At 46.0% G+C, this 18351-nt stretch overlaps 1 protein-coding gene across 4 annotated transcripts; it reads left to right on the top strand.

Moving 5' to 3' along the window:
- The first annotated feature begins 424 nt into the window (after positions 1–424).
- Positions 425–17717, top strand: PJVK (pejvakin). Of its 4 annotated transcripts, none has more exons than XM_080972420.1 (7): positions 425–548; positions 1813–1987; positions 11306–11501; positions 11650–11791; positions 13055–13172; positions 13736–13828; positions 16614–17717. In XM_080972420.1, the coding sequence occupies exons 3-7, from the start codon at positions 11383–11385 to the stop codon at positions 16913–16915; spliced, it is 774 nt and encodes a 257-aa protein (XP_080828546.1). In that variant the 5' UTR covers positions 425–548; positions 1813–1987; positions 11306–11382; the 3' UTR covers positions 16916–17717. The 4 variants fall into 4 exon arrangements, with proteins under 4 accessions (XP_080828546.1, XP_080828545.1, XP_080828544.1 ...); XM_080972419.1 differs by having other exon boundaries at positions 440–548; positions 1800–1987; XM_080972418.1 differs by lacking the exon at positions 425–548 and adding an exon at positions 578–665 and having other exon boundaries at positions 1800–1987.
- The last annotated feature ends 634 nt before the right edge of the window (positions 17718–18351 follow it).

The raw sequence follows: 18351 nt of genomic DNA, 5'->3' as shown, positions 1-18351 counted from the left end.
CTCCGCTAACCCAGAAATAGTACCTCGGGTTAAGAACTTTGCTTAAGGATGAGAACAGAAATCGCATGGCGGCGGCATGGCAGCAGCGGGAGGCCCCATTGGCGAAAGTGGTGCTTCAGGTTTAGACCAGTTTCAGGTTAAGAACGGACCTGCGGAACGAATTAAGTACGTAACCAGAGGTACCACTGTATATTGAGAAGCAATATGATTCTTCAACATCAACTTCATTGGACTGTTCATGTTGTGTGGCTGCCTGATTATTGTCTTCCAAAGCAACTACTCTATTCCGGGCTTAAAAATGGAAAGCTGGTCAACAAAAAAGGTTTAAAGACTGTCTCAAGGCAAATCTAAAACAATGTAGTATAAAGACCAACAATTGGAAAACGCTTGCCTGTGGACGCTCCAATTGGAGAACAGCCTTTACCAAAGGTGTCATGGGCTTTGAAGATACTCGAACTCGGGATGCAAGGAAGAGTTCTATCTTCAGGAAGAAATCAAGCTATTTACATTTTTTTTACATTTTAAAGTTTTTGTGCTTGTAAAATTGGGTGAGTTAACAGAATAAAGCATAAAAGACCAAATTAATAACCAGATGTGGCAGTATAGCATGCATGCATTTTGTCAGTGACAATACCCTTGGAGGTTGTTCCTGTCTCTGGGATCAGGTATCACTTCTATGTACTTTTTGCTTATGGAGGTGGGGGTCAATGGTGAGATGGACACCTGCTGCCCAATCACAGCAATGGTAAACCTCATATTTCACCAATATTTTCTATGGACAGTTCTCACTTCTGCCCCAGGGAAAAAGGCAGGATATACATGGAATATTCAAGTTATCACCTTAATTCAGCCAAATAAATGGTTTTCATGATCTCCTAGACATAGAGAGAGTTAAAATGTAATGCTACAAAGATTCAAAATCATGCCAATTAACTAACTGGTGGAGAGCTTCAGAGGTCAGTTTGGACTGAACAACCTTTAGCAGAAAAAGTATGTAACTCTGGGATTATAGTAGACACAGAGTATGTAAGAATATGTAACTGGGGTTATAGTAGACACAGGGCCGTCTTACCCCTAGGCGGTAGGGGTGCGGGGTGCCGGGCTCTCAGGGGTGCCAGGCCGAGAGTCCGGGGCCCAAGAGTTGAGTCTGGAGAAGAGCCCGCCCATCGGTCAGTTCGCCACAGCGGGCTCTTCTGCTGTGGGCGGCTCTGCACCGCGAGTTTGGGGGCGACCGAGCCAACAAGATGCTGAGGTGACTGGCCAGCTCTGCCCTCCTGTGCGCCTGGGACTGGGCAACCGGGGGGGGGTGGCGCTGCCGGGCGGATCTTTGCACCCCAGCGCTGCATATGCTTAAGACAGTCCTGAGTAGACACATTCATTCAATCAGATCTCAGCTGCATGTTGTAAGATTAAGGGGGGGGGGGAACAATTCTGAATTAAGACAGGAGTCTTTCTAAGTTATGTGAAAGCTAATTTGGTACTACAGAAAGGTATTGCCCTAATACAGCTGAATGTTGCTGTATCAGTTTACTTTGTTAATGTATTATTCATTGTTTTGAACATGGCAGGACAATGAAAGAGAATTCTTGAATAATACCCTGGAGAAGCTGGATGGTTAAAACAATGCTAGTGCTTCCCTTCCTGTTAAATATAATAGCAAAGGAACTGTTTGTCCTGTATTACTTAATATAGAAATCTAAAAGGTTTTTAATATGGCTGTATGGTTTGACAACTGCAATTGATAAGAGTTCTCTTTTTTTACTGCGTCTGCGTAATATGTTTGCTGCTGCTACCAAAAGTTTTGTTAAGCAGGTTGGCGATGGAGGTCGACTAGTACCTGTTCGTAGCCTCAGTGAAGCTGATAAATATCAACCCCTCAGTCTTGTTATTAAGAAGAAAAGTTGTCTTATTTCAAGAAGATCCAAATTTGTTTCAACGCCATTCAGCCTAAAAGACATTCTTCAAGGAGAGAAAGAAATTTCAGCTGGTAAGTTTGTTTTTTAAACTTCTTGAAAGCTTATAAAAATATGATCTGCTAATTTTCAGAGACATAACTGAACAGGGGAAATGCAAAACAATATGGATTTTGCTGCTTATGCTGTTTTAGAGGAATCAAACAGTATGTCTACAATATAAACTAGCATCTTGTGAAAAAGCATTTAATGTTTGCATTTAGTAAAAGACTGAAGAAGACATTTTAGGAGGTTTCACTGATAATGTATTGAGTACTTTTCAGCATTCATTACAAATTTGCTTTATATTTTTGGTGTAATCGTTCTGTGTTATATAACATCTGTCACTTACATGCAGTGTGATCTAAAGTTGTTTATTTACCAATCACATTGAGTTCAGTAGGACTTCCTAGTAAGTGTGCTTAGAATTGCAGCATTAATATCCCAATACTGTATAGCATTCAATATCAGCTATCCACTGTTACAGAGGAGTGAGATCACTGCATGACAATACCATTTCCACATCTGTTCACAACTTTTTTGTACACGTGATATGTAGCTCCCTAGAGCTGTTATTTAATTTGAAGTAATATGGCAGTGCAGTGGGATGCCTGAGGTTCTCTAAAATCTATTCTCTAGGTCCTTGTAGGCACAGGGAACATCTTGAGTATAATGCGGCTCACAGTCTTTTAGAAGAGCATCCTGCAGGTTATATGCCATCCTACATAACAGACAAGAAACTAAGGGAGACATTGCCCTTTAACAAAAACAAATAGCAAAAGCAATTTCTGACAGTGAAAGATAGACAATTTACAGTGCAATCCTATACATTTCTACCCAAAAGCTAACCCCATTGATGTGGGATGTGTATGTAAGTGTGTAAAAGATTGCAACTGATTTCAATAGAACCTAAATGTGACTGATTTAAACAGGATCCAAACCAAATTATTTTAGCTCTAAATGTCAGTGGTATTCTGAGATTATACACAATTTAAGTTATTACATAATTAATGAAGTGATGCTATTTTAGGGTAATTGTTCTACGGAAGGCAGCTCAGTTGCTTTCCATGTCTGTTGTCAACAGCTCAATGCTCTTCGAAGTAAAATGAGTAGCAATTAATATTTTCTACCACTGCAGATTACATGTTTTGAATATGAACATAATAGTAATGGGATGGACATCACAAATGCAACCCTTCACCTATATTTTAAATGACAGATTCTCTTTCTTTCTGTATTCCAGGAAAAGAGAGGTAATAGCAGAAAACAGTACCCTTTGTAGGATATTTGAATAGTAATATTTTAAGCCTACCAGAGGAGTCAGGCATGGTTTGGGGTTGGTCACTTGGTCTGCATTCAAATATTTTAAAATGTTATCCGTTGTTTCCATGTTTGTTCTGGAAAGCCTCTCTTCTTCCCAGAGGGGAGGGGTTGTGAGCAGGAATCACTTCCTGCGCTCACAGGGGGGCATGGCCAAGCCCCCCTGCCACACTGAGTCTTGGGCCCGCGTCATGCCCCCCAGTCAGCCAGCCAACCCGTCTGGCGGGGGGAGTAGTTTAGACACATTTGAAAACAGCCGCAGGCACACAGACTCTCCCTTGTTGTTCCAGGCCTCCTCGGATCACCTGCCCGCCCTCCCTCCTGACCTTGCTATGGACTTCGCCTTGGTTGTCCAAGGGGCCTGGTAGGAATTTTTTCCACTTGGCAGATTGACACCAGCCACTTGTTTTTTTGCCTACCTCGTAGCAAATTGTCACAACTTTGTAAGGTTTGGCGGTTAGGCATTGGAAAATGTGTTGTGTGTTGGAGGGGAGGTTGTGGCCATCACCTACCCCTCCCCTTGAAGGGTATTCCATTAAAGGAATCCGGTGATTGTGGTTCCTGTCCGATACCCAGGTGGTGGCTAGGGCCATGGCACGACCCCCAATGACTCTAGGGGAAAGCTTCTAGTTGATCCGCATCAACAAGTTCCCCCTACAGGTTGTTAACCCTTGTGTGACTCCTTGCAGAGTGGGCAGGAGTCAAGTATAGTCTGTTCGGATCCAGTGCCTAAGCCAATACCACTCACATTTTGTAACCAATAAAGTTGTGGCCTTTTTTAGCCCATTAACCTAAAATACTTGTGTCCATGTGTCTTATTTTATCACCAAGCGGGGGTGGGGCCTAGACTCACAAACTTTATCTAAGTGTCAGAGCTGCTTCCAGATCCTAGCTCACAGAGGATCACGCTAGCCAGCGATCATTAAATAAAAGTCTTTATTGAGTTACAGTTTCCATTCTCAAGCTGCTGCGTGCAACTCTACGTCTCATGGTTAGATCGGCGAAGCCCCATCTGAGTCTCCGCCCCTTGTACACCAACTTAATATCCTAGCCTTGCTCCACCTTTTCCGCCTGACTGTTCTTCTCTGGGTCCCTCTGCCCCCCGGGGTCTCTTCCTTCCTGGATTCCTCTGACGCTGACGCTGACCCCCCTGACTCTTCTCCCTCCTTTCGGCGGGCTTTAGGACCTGGCTCCCTTTCCGGGCTGCCTACTGCGCCACCTTCCTGTGCATTTGAACTTGGCACGCGCGCCCAACCTTCCACCTTCCGTCTGACCGTTTCTTCGCTCCCCGATGGAGGTGTGGCCACTCCTGACTCGTGCCCTCCCCCCTGTTGTGAGCTGCCAGCGCTTGATCCCTGGCGCCCTTCCTCTTCCCTGCTCTCTGGCGGTGACGCTGGTCCTGATTTCCAACTGCTCCCCTCTGAGTCCCCTCTGGCTCTATCTTCCTGGGGTGTCCCCCTAGGCTCCCCCCTTGCCCTGGCCACTGGTGCTCCTTTCTGTGAATCTTCTGATTCACTGGAAAGACTCGGAGATCTCGGGTCGTCGTCATCACTCATCTTTTCTTCTGCCTCCTCTCCCTCGCTCTCTGTTTCCTCCCTTGCCCTTGCCTCTGCTCCTGAACCCCTGACATCCATCCCCCCCTCGAAGCCCCCTCTTCCCCCCTCCCCTCCTTCCGGTGCGGGATCTGGGTGCTGCCGTGTCAGGGGGACGAATGTCGGATACAGTTCGCTTCCCGTGGCGGGCCGCCATCCGAAGTCTTCCGGTTCTTCCTCCCTGCTCTCGTTGACGACGGTCACCTCCGCTTCCATCTCTGTGCCGCCGTGCTCGAAACCCGGGTCGTCCCCGAAAACGTCCATGTCCGTCTCTCCCTCGTTGCCTTCTGGAGACGTTGCTCGTCCTGGACCCTCCAGCCACCTTCTGCGGAACTGCTCCTCTGGTCGATCATCCCACCAATACGAGGGTTCTGAAGCAGATCCCGAGGGTGACCCCTCTGGGGAACGGGCGTCTCGTGTCGGTTCCTCGTCCGAGTCGAACCCCCGGAACGTGCTGGCTGAAAGCGTGGGCGTGAAAAGCCAGTCGTCGAAAAAGTCTGCTGGCATTGGCCTATGTGGGAAGAGGGCATGAAACTCTTCTTTGAGCAGAGGTTCGTCTAAAGCGTAGCCCGGCACCCAGCTGTTGGCACTGGCCGGGGTGCCCTCCTTGGCGAGAAGGTATTCTACCCCCTCTTCCCCCCATCTGGAGTCCAAAATCTCCGTGACTTCGTTGATGCGCTCCTCCTGTGCCACTCCCCCTTGCCCGGTTCTCTCTCGGAGCGGACCCGGTGCCGTTCCTGGTTCCTGAAACCTGTGAGGTGCCTTGTAGGGAGTGAGCACCGATCTGTGGAACACCGGATGCATTCTGGAACCCTCCGGAAGAGCCAGCCTGAAAGCCACCGGGTTGACCTGTTCGTCGACTTGGTAGGGCCCCAGTTGTTTATGCCCTAGTTTCTTCTTCGCCAACGACCTGGCCGGCACTGCGTGGGCTGCTAACCAGACCCAGTCTCCCACATGGATCTCTTCGCCAACCCTTCTGTGTTTGTCCGCTTGTACCTTGTATGCGTGTTTAGCCAGCTCCAGGTGCCGCCGCAGCTGATCGTGGACCTCCTGCAACTCCGACGCGAACGCATCTGCTGTCTGCGGCTCCCCTTCCCCCATTCTTTCCAGTCCCGGGAAGGTTCTAGGGTGCCTCCCGTTGTTGGCGAAGAACGGCGTGACCCCCGTGGACACGTGTTTCGTGTTGTTGTAGGCGAACTCGGCGAGAGGCAGGTAATCCACCCACGTCGCAGTCTGTTGATTCGCATAACATCTCAGGTACTGCTGCATGATGGCATTGACCCGCTCCGCTTGCCCGTTGGTCTGCGGGTGTCTAGCCGACGCCAGGTTGATCTTGACGTTCAGGAAGCCCATCAGCCTCTGCCAGAAGTTTGAGATGAACTGTCGCCCTCGGTCGGACAGAATAGACCGCGGCAGACCGTGAACCTTGAACACGTGGTCTATGAACAGTTTGGCGGTTTGTTCCGCCGTGGCCACCTTCGCACACGGAATGAAATGTGCCATCTTGGAGAACAAATCCACCACCACCAGCACAGCCGTCTTGCCCCTCGAGCTGGGCAGATCCGTGACAAAGTCCAGGGCCACTCTCTCCCATGGCTCGAACGGAGTTTGCAGCGGTTCCAGCAGTCCGGCCGGCGGTCTGTGCACTGGTTTGGACCTCTGGCAGGTGTCACACCTCGCCACGTAGTCCGCGACTTCCCCTCTCATTCCGGGCCACCAGAAGTCTCTGGCTACTAATTCCACCGTCTTCTCCTTGCCAAAGTGCCCGGCAGTGGGCGCGTCGTGCAGCTGCTGCAGTACCTTGGCGCGAAGTTCGTCTCCCGGCACGTAGATGGCCCCTTTACGGATGAGCAAACCATCTCGCAGCTGGAACTCGTCGGTCGCTGCCGTGCCCCTGTGCACCTCTGCCATCTTTGCTTGCGCGAAGGAGTCATCCTGCAACGCTCGTCGCACCGCATCCAGGTCAACTGTTGCCGCCGCGCACGCCCACACTGTCGGTGCGAAGATGTGCATGGCGGCCGCTGGCGTTGCCTCCTCCAGATACTGTGGCTTACGGGAGAGAGCATCCGCCATGATGTTGGTGTCCCCCGGGACATACTCTATTCGGAAGTCGAAATTCGCAAAGAACTCAGCCCAACGTATCTGCCTCTGGTTCAGGAACTGTGCCGTGCGCCAGTGCTCTAGATTCTTGTGGTCCGTGCAGACCTGCACCGTGTGCTTGGCGCCGATCAGGAAGTGCCTCCACGCTTTGAACGCTGCATGAATGGCCAGCAACTCCCTGTCCCAGATGGTGTAGTTCTGTTCGGACTTGCTGAGCTTCCTTGAGTAAAACGCTCCCGGCCTCCAAACCCCCTGCGGGTCTTTCTGCAGCAGGACTGCTCCCACGGCTCTGTCCGAAGCGTCTGTCTCCACCCTCATCGGCCTGCTGGGGTTGACATGAAGCAGCTGCTCTTCCGACGCGAAGAGACGCTTGAGTGCCTGAAAGGACTGCTCCGCCTGCTCTGTCCAGATGAACTTCTTTTTCTTGGAGCTGAGCGTGTCCGTGATGGCCGCTGTCTGCATCGCAAAGCCTTTGATAAACTTGCGATAGAAGTTCGCGAAGCCGACAAACCGTTGGACCTCCTTCCGGTTGCGTGGGCTTTTCCAATCCAACACTGCTCGGACCTTGGCGCTGTCCATGGCGAGCCCTTTATCAGACAACTTGTAGCCCAGGAAATCCACCTCGGTCACGTCGAATTGGCACTTCTCCAGCTTGGCGTAAAGCCTATGTTGCTGTAGCCTGCTCAGCACTTCCTTGACGTGTCTGTCATGCTCCTGCTGCGATTCCGAAAAGATCAGGATGTCATCCAAGAAACAGACGCACGTCTTGTAGAGGAGCCCCGCCAACACGTGATGCATGAAAGCTTGAAAAACGTGGGAGCCATTTTGCAATCCAAAAGGCATAACTCTATATTCGTAGGTGCCCAGGGGCGTGAACATGGCTGTCTTCCACTCATCTCCCTCCCGCATGCGAATGAGGTTGTATGCCCCTCGCAGGTCCAACTTGGTGAACACTCTGCCCTTCCGTACCTTTGCGAGGAGGTCGTCGATTCGGGGCATGGGGAAGTCCGATGGCTTGGTCACACTGTTCAAGATGCGAAAGTCCACTACAAGTCTTTTTTGGGGCGTGTCCCGCTTCTTAACAAAGAATACCGGACTGCCCCCCACTGCCTTGGACTCTCGGATGAAACCGCGCTCCAAATTATGATCTATGAACTCTTTGAGTTCCTGCAGTTCGTCCTCAGACATGGAATACAGCTTCCCTTTGGGCAGCGCCGCCCCCGGCAGCAGGTCAATTTTGCAGTCATATGGTCTGTGGGGGGGTAGCCTGTCTGCCTCTTTCTCGCAGAAAACCTCCAAAAATTCTGCGTACTTGTGGGGAACCGCTTGCAGCGTGCCTAGCTGCAGCTGTGACTCCTCTTCCCCTCCTTCCTGCCTGGGCACGATGCAGTGTTCAGCGCAAAAGGAAGAGCCGAAGGTCAGCTGCCTCTGGTACCAAGCCAGCGTCGGGCTGTGCTTGTCCAGCCAACTCATGCCCAATACAATGGGCGTGTCCGATAGTTGAGTGACATTGAAGCTGATGATTTCCCTGTGATTCCCAAGTCGCATCACCATTGGTGGCGTCTGCTTCACCACTTGCCCCCCTAGCAGCTCCCTGCCATCCACCGTGACAACCTGCAGGGGCAGCGTGGCAGGCAGCAACTGTATAGCATGCCGGTCGACAAAGTCCTGCCCTATAAAGTCCGCATTGCTTCCGGAGTCAATGGTGATCGGCACGTCCATGGTGATTCCATTGGGCAGCTGGAGCGACGCGGTGAGCTTCACTACCGGTTTGGGCGGGAGGGGGTCCATGGGCTGTAAAATCTCTGGGGACTGCTTCACTGACACGTCTGGCTGGGCCCCAGTGCCTCTTCTTCCAACCAGACTCCTTCGTTTCCCTGCTGTGGTTGTCCTTGCTGCGTTGCTGCAGTTACCATTGCTGAGGCTGCAGTGTGCTTGTGGAGCCTCTGGGGACACTCTTTCGCCATATGCTGTGGATCATCGCAGATGTAACACTTCCTGTTCCCTCTAGGAGGCTTCGCTTTCACTGCTGCCGGTGCTAGGGCTCTGGCTGCTGACTGAGCCCTTGCACCTCCAACCTCCATAGGTTCCGCTCCTCCTCCTGGCGGAGGCGTGGATTGCGCACGCGCTGCTTCTCTGGGAAGGAAGGAGGAGCCCCTGGCTGGTTCGCGCCCTCCACGCCCTTCGTCCCTGCTCCACGGACGTCCTTCCAGCCGCACCCCCACCGCCAGCGCCCTCTGAACGATCTCCTGCGTGGTCCGGGGTCTCTCCCCCCTCGCAATTTCATCTTTAACCGAGCCGTGCAATCCCTCCCAAAACAGGTCTCTTACAGGAGCCGAATCTCTGTCCCATTCCAGGGCACTGACCAAAGCGAAAAAGCGGGCATGGTACTGCCTTACGCTGGCCCTCCCTTGCTTCAGTCCATGTATCTCCTGCCGAGCAAGATCCACGTCAATGCTTGATAAAAAGCACCCATCCATCGCTTTAATAAAGGCATCCGCATTTTGGAGCGCCGGATCCTTATCTCTCCACAAATTGCGCAGCCATGCTTTAGCATCTCCATGCAAATGGGACATGATGAATCCCACCTTCTCTTGCTCATCTCTAAAGTCTTTGTTCAGCAGTTGCAGTGCACACATTACATCTGCTCTAAAGTTGGGGTACTGTTGCAAATTCCCATCGAAGTGAGAGACCAGACCGCCTGTTCGTCTCCCCAACCCAATCCCCTCCGGTTTGGGTGTCAGTTGCCCTTGCTTCGTAAGCACTTCCAACCTGACCTGGAGATCCCTGTAGGCGGCAGCTGCGTCCTCCTCTCTCTTCCTGGATGCAAGAGCCTCGGCATTCAGTCGTGTCACTGCTTCTCTGAGTTCCACTATCTGCTGTTCGGCCGTCATGTTGTCTGCCGTTCGTGAGCTCGCTAGTAGGCACCCGCTTTCTCTCCTCTCCGCGAGGACGTAGATGCCCACAATTATGGGATGGGGCTTACTGTCAGAGCTGCTTCCAGATCCTAGCTCACAGAGGATCACGCTAGCCAGCGATCATTAAATAAAAGTCTTTATTGAGTTACAGTTTCCATTCTCAAGCTGCTGCGTGCAACTCTACGTCTCATGGTTAGATCGGCGAAGCCCCATCTGAGTCTCCGCCCCTTGTACACCAACTTAATATCCTAGCCTTGCTCCACCTTTTCCGCCTGACTGTTCTTCTCTGGGTCCCTCTGCCCCCCGGGGTCTCTTCCTTCCTGGATTCCTCTGACGCTGACGCTGACCCCCCTGACTCTTCTCCCTCCTTTCGGCGGGCTTTAGGACCTGGCTCCCTTTCCGGGCTGCCTACTGCGCCACCTTCCTGTGCATTTGAACTTGGCACGCGCGCCCAACCTTCCACCTTCCGTCTGACCGTTTCTTCGCTCCCCGATGGAGGTGTGGCCACTCCTGACTCGTGCCCTCCCCCCTGTTGTGAGCTGCCAGCGCTTGATCCCTGGCGCCCTTCCTCTTCCCTGCTCTCTGGCGGTGACGCTGGTCCTGATTTCCAACTGCTCCCCTCTGAGTCCCCTCTGGCTCTATCTTCCTGGGGTGTCCCCCTAGGCTCCCCCCTTGCCCTGGCCACTGGTGCTCCTTTCTGTGAATCTTCTGATTCACTGGAAAGACTCGGAGATCTCGGGTCGTCGTCATCACTCATCTTTTCTTCTGCCTCCTCTCCCTCGCTCTCTGTTTCCTCCCTTGCCCTTGCCTCTGCTCCTGAACCCCTGACACTAAGTTTTGTCAAAATGTTTATATCTCAACTGAGAATTCTAAATAATAATATTTGCCAATGAATACAAGTGGGATAAACTTTGCAAGAGATATATTAAGATAGCTGGCTCCCAACTATGGAACTCCTTCCTTGAAATTTGCTGGTGTCCATGCATGATAATCTGAACATCTCTTGAAGTGTTTTCAGATGGCTTTTAAGTGGAAAAGAGATGAGGATTTTAAAAATCCTTTGATCTGAGACAATCATTGTTAATATTTTTAACAGATGCTTGTCCTGAGCCGTTGGCTTGGCAGCTTGATCATATTAGCATACCTACTTATTTCTTACTCTTGTTAAGTACAACAAGCAAAGTAGTTTTACAAGAGGTAATACACAAAGTAATTAAGGCTGCAATCCTATGCACACATATCTGGGAATAGTTCTCTCTTCACTGAGTACATATGGGTAGGCTCAGGCTGTAAGAGATGAGAATCTGAACACATTATAATGTTTTATTATCTGATGGGTGTGCAGTTTCTATAAACCATGTTTCAGATTAATATTATATAGGAACTTAATTCCAGACTTCAATAAGCTGCCTATTTCCCTTAGGTATTTCATCCTACCAGTTACTGAATTATGAAGATAAATCAGATGTAGCGCTCAACGGTAGACGAGGAAATCCTATTATGAACTCTGCTGGGGTCAACATCACTGGATCAGATTCTCTTGCAGTGAAGGCTTCCTTTGGCATTGTAACTAAACATGAGGTTGAGGTACCAACATTACTCAGAGAACTTACCAGTAGGTTGGTATTATAGTTTCCATTCTTTGACTATTTAAGCTGCACTTGACAAATGAGCACTAAAATGTGGGTGCTATATGGGTTCTAGGTTTTAGGTGCCATAAATAGGAGAAATATGAAACTATGTGGATTATGTCTCCCTTTATTGCAGAAAAATGAATTTTGAGCACTGCCTTGTTCGTCAGTCACGAGAAAGTAAGAGGACAGTTCTTTGTGTGGTCATGGAGAGTATTCGAACGACACGGCAATGTTCACTGTCCGTGCATGCTGGCATGAGAGGTGACACAATGAGGGTAAGTGAGCATGTTTAACCATGTTAAACATGCTTTTAAAGCATGTTTTTAACTTTAAAGATATATAGATAGATACAATAAACTTTTTAAATGGTAATTTACCTTGGGGGTCCTTTTGGGGCCAAAAGACAGCTCATAAATAAATTTATAACTAACTAACTAAATAATTATGAATAGTGAAATGCTTATCAGCCGGTTTAAGAACACCTAACTCTATACAGGTTTGTTTGCTATGTGTAGAAATCATATTATCACCAAAAGCTGAGGATCTTTAAAGAGGAAGAGATTTAAACATCAAAAAAAGCAAAGGCCCAAATAAAATAATTCTAATTTGACTAATGCAAAACCCAAAAATAAGTTATGCAGAATCTGTCTTGGTGGTCACCTGATTTGTTTGTAGCATAGATAGATCTTTCTCTTCTGGCTGACAAAGTTATCTTTAACCCAAAGATTAAATAGAAGCTTGTCCAATTAAAGATATACACCCCAATCTGGGTGAGGCGGTTCTAATGCACCCATAGACTGACCCCACCGCCACCTTTTTGGGCTGTCCTCCTTACATCAGTGGTGGACAGGGCAGTTCCATGTGTGTACATTTAGTGCTCCCATGAACCTGCCTGTTCCATAGGGTGGCCATGTGTCCTTCCTACTTTACCGTCCTCTATTTGAAGGGTTGTCTGGTCCAAGTCCAGTTTGAAGATAAACAACCTAAAGAAGAGAGAACAGGGTACTTGAAGTTGTCCATCAGAAGTTAGTTTCTGGACACCAGGCTGAACAGGCACACAAGTTACCTGGTCACAGTCTTCCCCACTTATGGTGAGATGCATTGTATTTCTATTTAAGTTATAGAAATTATTTCCAAATTTGCATTTTACATATAAATTAGCATATACAAACCTGTGCCCTCTTTTTATCGGTGCACAAGTGGCCACCCTACTCATCCACTGAGATAATGTGGGAGTTTTGTAAGCACTATAATTCATTTTGTGCACAGACTTGTGGATCCTCTTTTCCTGATTTGCTTCTCAGTTTTGAATGGCATCTTTTGCAACTGGGAAAATCGTTCTAATTTCATTAGAACATCATCATCCTCATCTCTACCATACTGAAGTACTAACTTTCCACTGGCTGGCTTTGACATTAAAGTTAAAAAAGAGTCATATTATGTGTTATATTTCCAATACTTATTTAGCTTAATCTGCATTTTTATTCAAAATGTTTTCAATACAGATGTTAACACTGTATCTTTCTTTTTAAAAATAGTTTCATATTATTGATGACTATAATTACAAAGGACGTGACAAAGCTATTGTCTTTCCTGCTCATACAACTATTGCATTTAGTGTGTTTGAGCTTTATATTCACTTGGATGGTAATTTTGGTAAGTAGTCTGTTTTTCAATTATTAGTGCAATTACAATTTTACATTCTTCTTGTTCTGAGATTGGGAATGTTTAGTCTGGAATGCTATAAACATTATATCCATGCTTTATTGTGTGCTTGTGGTTAGCAATCTCATTCACTTCAGGGCTTGCATCCATACCTTACAGGTATACACATCTGCAAGGGCACACACAGTAACATCTACCAGTAGATTCAAATCCAGGGACAGTAGTGGGACAGACATTCACATGTGCATTGCAAGACAGATGGAAATCAGAGCCTCATCCGTACCATGCAGGGTGATGGATATTGTATTAGATTTGCATCTGAATTTGGATGATAATGGACGCAAATGATTCTGTACCTGGAAGTTTGCTTCCACCTAAAAGAAAATCACCCTTGCTGAATCAGCTGGTTTGTGTTCAGTTTTGTGTGGTAGTTTTGCCTTATTTAATATAACTTTTCTATAAAATTAAAAAACTAATTTTCATTAATAATAATAAACTGTATTATGAAATTGTTCTTTTTCTGAATACTTAAAATATATGTAATTTTTTTCCAGAGCTCTGTGTCACTCCAGAATCAAAAGGAGGATTTGAAAGAGAGCCATCAAGAACATTTTCACTAGTTAAATTAAGGAATATGTTTTATCGAAGTATGAGGTTTGATATTTATGTGCATTACACTAATTAATTTGATTGGTAATGTATTTAATAGTATTTCATATTATGGTTGGTGCTGAAGTCCATGCTTATAGCTGCACTGAGAAGTATTTTACACACATGCACGCACACATGCATAGACACACAAAAAAAACTTAAAATAATTGCAGAGATTTCAAAATATGCAGAGTGCATCAATTTTTAATTATAATTACCATAGTAATGAATTTGCTTAATTTAAAAATTAAATTTTTAATTGTTTCAGTTGTACAGTAAGATTATACTTATTACTCTTTAAAGACCTTTCATGATGTACAGCAATAATATGACACACACAAAAGTGAAGGTAGCCAGATTGGGGCATAGTTAAAATATTTCCAGAGTCCATTATTAAGCAAATACTTTTAGCAGAGCAGAAAAATATCGCAAAATAGTGTTAAGTGCTCCAGAATTATTCATCAGGCTAGTTAGTAAATAAAGAAAAAAGAAGGAAAAGGAGGGGGTATATAACCATCTCTGCACCTACAACACCTAGTTTTTGTGGTCCCAGAATCAGCCCTTGATTTGGAGAATCAGCCCTTGTTTTGCCCACCCTCCTTACAGGCCTTAGCGTAGCCTGATACCTACATGACACCCAAGGGGCCTCATTTGAATGTCTGTTATCTCCTAACCTCACCATACATTTGAAGCATATCCAATACACATTTAAAGCATTTGACGTTCCCCAAGGAATCCTGGGAACTGTTGTTTCCCATTGCCAAGCTACAGATTCCAGCACCCTTAATCAACTAAAAAGGTAAAGGACCCCTGACAGTTAAGTCCAGTCAAACGCCATTTACCTTCCCACTGGAGCGGTACCTATTTATCTACTTGCACTTTGTCACCCCATCGCAGGGATTTGAACCGCTGACCTTCCAATCGGCAAGCCCTAGGCTCAGTGGTTTAGACCACAGCACCACCCGTGTCCCCCAACTACAGTGCTTTAAATGTATTGTGTGAATCTGCCCATTCTGTGATCAAGATGCAGAGATGGCTTTACCACCAAATATTTTTCTCCCCCCTGTTTTTAGCTTTGCTTGCAGTGTATCTTAATGAAGAGTCCTAAATATTTTTGCTGGCCTAATAAAGATATCATAAGAGTTGGAAATCAACAATATTGTGCTATGCTTGTCATATGGTCAAGCTACTGAACAATTGATTCACACAATTGATTCTTTTCATTTGGAGCTGTGGATGTATTTGGATGGACAGGTGCACAGCAATTGAGTCAGGACCTGTCCGACATTAGTCATATTATACATGTCCTATGCCTGAGAAATTGGTCAGTTTCATGTCTTGAATGGGGCTGCACTCTCCTTGAAAGAGCAGGTATGCAGGCTGGGAGTGTTTCTGTGTCCAGCTTTGTTATTGGAGGCCCAGGTAAAGGTAAAGGGACCCCTGACCATTAGGTCCAGTCGTGGCCGACTCTGGGGTTGCAGCGCTCATCTCGCTTTATTGGCCAAGGGAGCCGATGTACAACTTCCGGGTCATGTGGCCAGCATGACTAAGCCGCTTCTGGTGAACCAGAGCAACACACAGAAATGCCATTTACCTTCCCTTTGGAGCGGTACCTATTTATCTACTTGCACTTTGACATGCTTTCGAACTGCTAGGTTGGCAGGAGCAGGGACCAAGCAATGGGCGCTCACCCCGTCGCGGGGATTCGAACCGCCGACCTTCTGATTGGCAAGTCCTAGGCTTTGTGGTTTAACCCACAGCGCCACCCGCGTCCCCCAGGTAGTCTGACTAGAAGTACCTTTAACCAGCTGCAGCTGTGGCCATTTGTGAACCCAGAGAACTTGACCACAGTACTGTAGTCAAACAGGCATATAGAGGGTAAGGTTATCCCACAAATAAACTGGTTCAAAGCTGCTCCATGTTTTTTATATACAGTGGTATCTCGGTTTACAAACTTAATCCATTCCACAAATCCGTTTTTAAACCAAAACCGTTCTTAAACTGAGGCATGCTTTCCCTAATGAGGCCTCCCACCGCCAGTGCCCTTCCACCGTTCAGATTCTGTTCTTAGATCGAGGTAAAATTCTCAAACCAAGACACTATTTCTGGTTTTGCAGAGTTTGTAAACCAAAGCATTCTTAAACTGGGTCTGTTCTTAAACCGTATTTCATTTTATTAAAAAAGCTTTCAAAATATTATAGAACCACAAAGACAACTAAACGGTAACAAAAATTCAATAATATATCCAACTAGAGGCAGGACATATGAAACCTAAACATCTTAACTTGACTGCTTCGATTTTCGGAACTGACAGTATTGCAGGTGACATACTTGTTCTGCATTTGTAAGTAATAAAGCAAGGGATGTGTCAATCAACCCATTGTGCAAAAAGATGGATACTTTTAAAGGTAAAATTATGCTATTATATTTATGAACTTGTTAGGATTTAACAGTGACCCTAGATTATGGGAGGAATTCAATGTCGTGCTAAGGCAATCATTCCATCAGGACATTTCAGCTTGCCAGTTGGAACGCACACATCACTGTTCCGGGGGTTCTTCCCCTTCACATCAGAGTCAATTTTGGGGGAAGGAGGGGGGGAGGGAAAGCCCCATTACGCAAGTGAAACTCCTTGCTTCTGCTTACAGGAATCAGTTGTGGAATCCCACACTCTGGGCTGAATGAAGAGTTTGTATTTTTGTCAGTGGTTGACCAGATAATGTGCTATTGGATTTAGCAATCTTTCTTCTTTGTGTCTCTGTGTGCTTTTTTCCCCTTCAGACAAAAGGGTAATGGATATCATTGCTCACTCAGACAATTACTTAGATGACCTTTTCACAGACTACTATGAAAAAGCTGCAAGCATGACGGATGTCTCCACGAACTATTTCCGAGAAGGGGCCCATATACGAGTGAATTTGCTTAACAATCATATCCCCAAAGGTCCTTGTTCATTGTGTGGAATGGGAAGCTCCAGAAGAGAAACTGTCTATGGTTGTCTTGAGTGTTCTTTTAATGGACAAAAGTTTGTACGACTACATGCTGTGCCTTGTTTTGACCTCTGGCACAAGAGAGTGAAATGAAAATTTTTGGAAATGCATGTTGGTTGGATCCAGATTGTTGCTTGCACTTAGTATCCACTGAAATTAAGTCACACTCGACTTTTCCACTTTGAGGTTAGGAAGACCTAAGTACAACCAACTTGGCCTGGATTAAACCCTATGCATATATTTAGGTGTGATTGTGCCATGGAATTTCTTGTGCATTTTGATTGCAAAATATGGAGCCACAAATGCTTTTTTCTCCGTGTTTTTAAAGGAATGCAAAATAGAACTTGATATAATGGCTTCCCATGTATGCTCAGTTATTGGTGAGTTCTTTCTAACTGCATAATGTAACATAGCTAAGAGATACACATCCGAGTTAAAAAATTCACTATAGCATTTTGTAATAAATCTTTAAAAATGTGTAAATTATGTTTAGAAATAACTATTTGTAGGAGTCATTTGGAAACATTGGCTTTTGTCTAAAGGCAAGAATGTGTTTCACCTTAACTACACCACAGTAAGACATTAATGAAAAGATACGAATTATTTATTAATGGCATAAATATTTAATTGAAATATCAGATTACGAACATGTTTGTCTTTGCTCTGGTTAAACAGAGAAATAAAAAGTGAATTGAATCTTAGCATGACATAAATGTTTCCATTAAAATTTGCCAATGTCACCCCCAATTACACCTGTCTCATATTTATCATTAATATAGAGCAAGTTCAGTATTTTTAAAATGTTAGACTTGCTGTTATTTGGTGCCTTTTGTTGTATTTGACAATATTTTTTGTAACAAAGCTATATAATTTTGGAATAAACGAGTCAATTACATATCTGATGTATGTATGAAATACTATTATCATTGAGATCTAGCCATTAGGTGGCAGTATCTGCCACTGTGTTTAAAACTGCATGTTAAAATTGGCACTGCTGGGGTTGTCTAGAATTTCTGCTACATATTTATCTACCAATGCATTTGTAAATATAGAAGGGATTAAACACCTGATTCTCTTTAGATCTGAATATAGCACACCCACTGAGCCCTGGATTCTTTCTTGACTCCAGTGCTGTTTGGTTTTTGATATAAACACAGTGGGGGAGACCTAACTGGCATTTAAATTGTCCAAGAGTTGTGCATTTAATCAGTAATACAGTACCTAGCTTGTACATAGCTGTTTCCACACAGATGACACACTTTACTTTCTCCATATGCTGGAGGACATGGTGGCGGCGGCGGATAATTTGTCAACCTCTTTTAAAGCCATCCAGGTTGGCACTCTCACTGCCTCATGAGTGTACAAATTTTATACATCTCTTACTATCTTCTCTTATGCACCTTTTTCTCCAAACTAAGAGCCCCAAATGTTGTAGTATCTGGGTGGGGTGGCTAAAAAAAGAGATGGTTCAGACAGAATACTAAATCACAGATAAAACAAGCCACAGTTCATAAGCCAAAACTATGGTT

The sequence above is a fragment of the Podarcis pityusensis genome (assembly GCF_964106645.2).
Source record: "Podarcis pityusensis genome assembly, chromosome: 1".
Taxonomy (NCBI): Eukaryota; Metazoa; Chordata; class Lepidosauria; order Squamata; family Lacertidae; genus Podarcis; species Podarcis pityusensis.
This window is presented reverse-complemented; position numbering and strand designations above follow the sequence as displayed.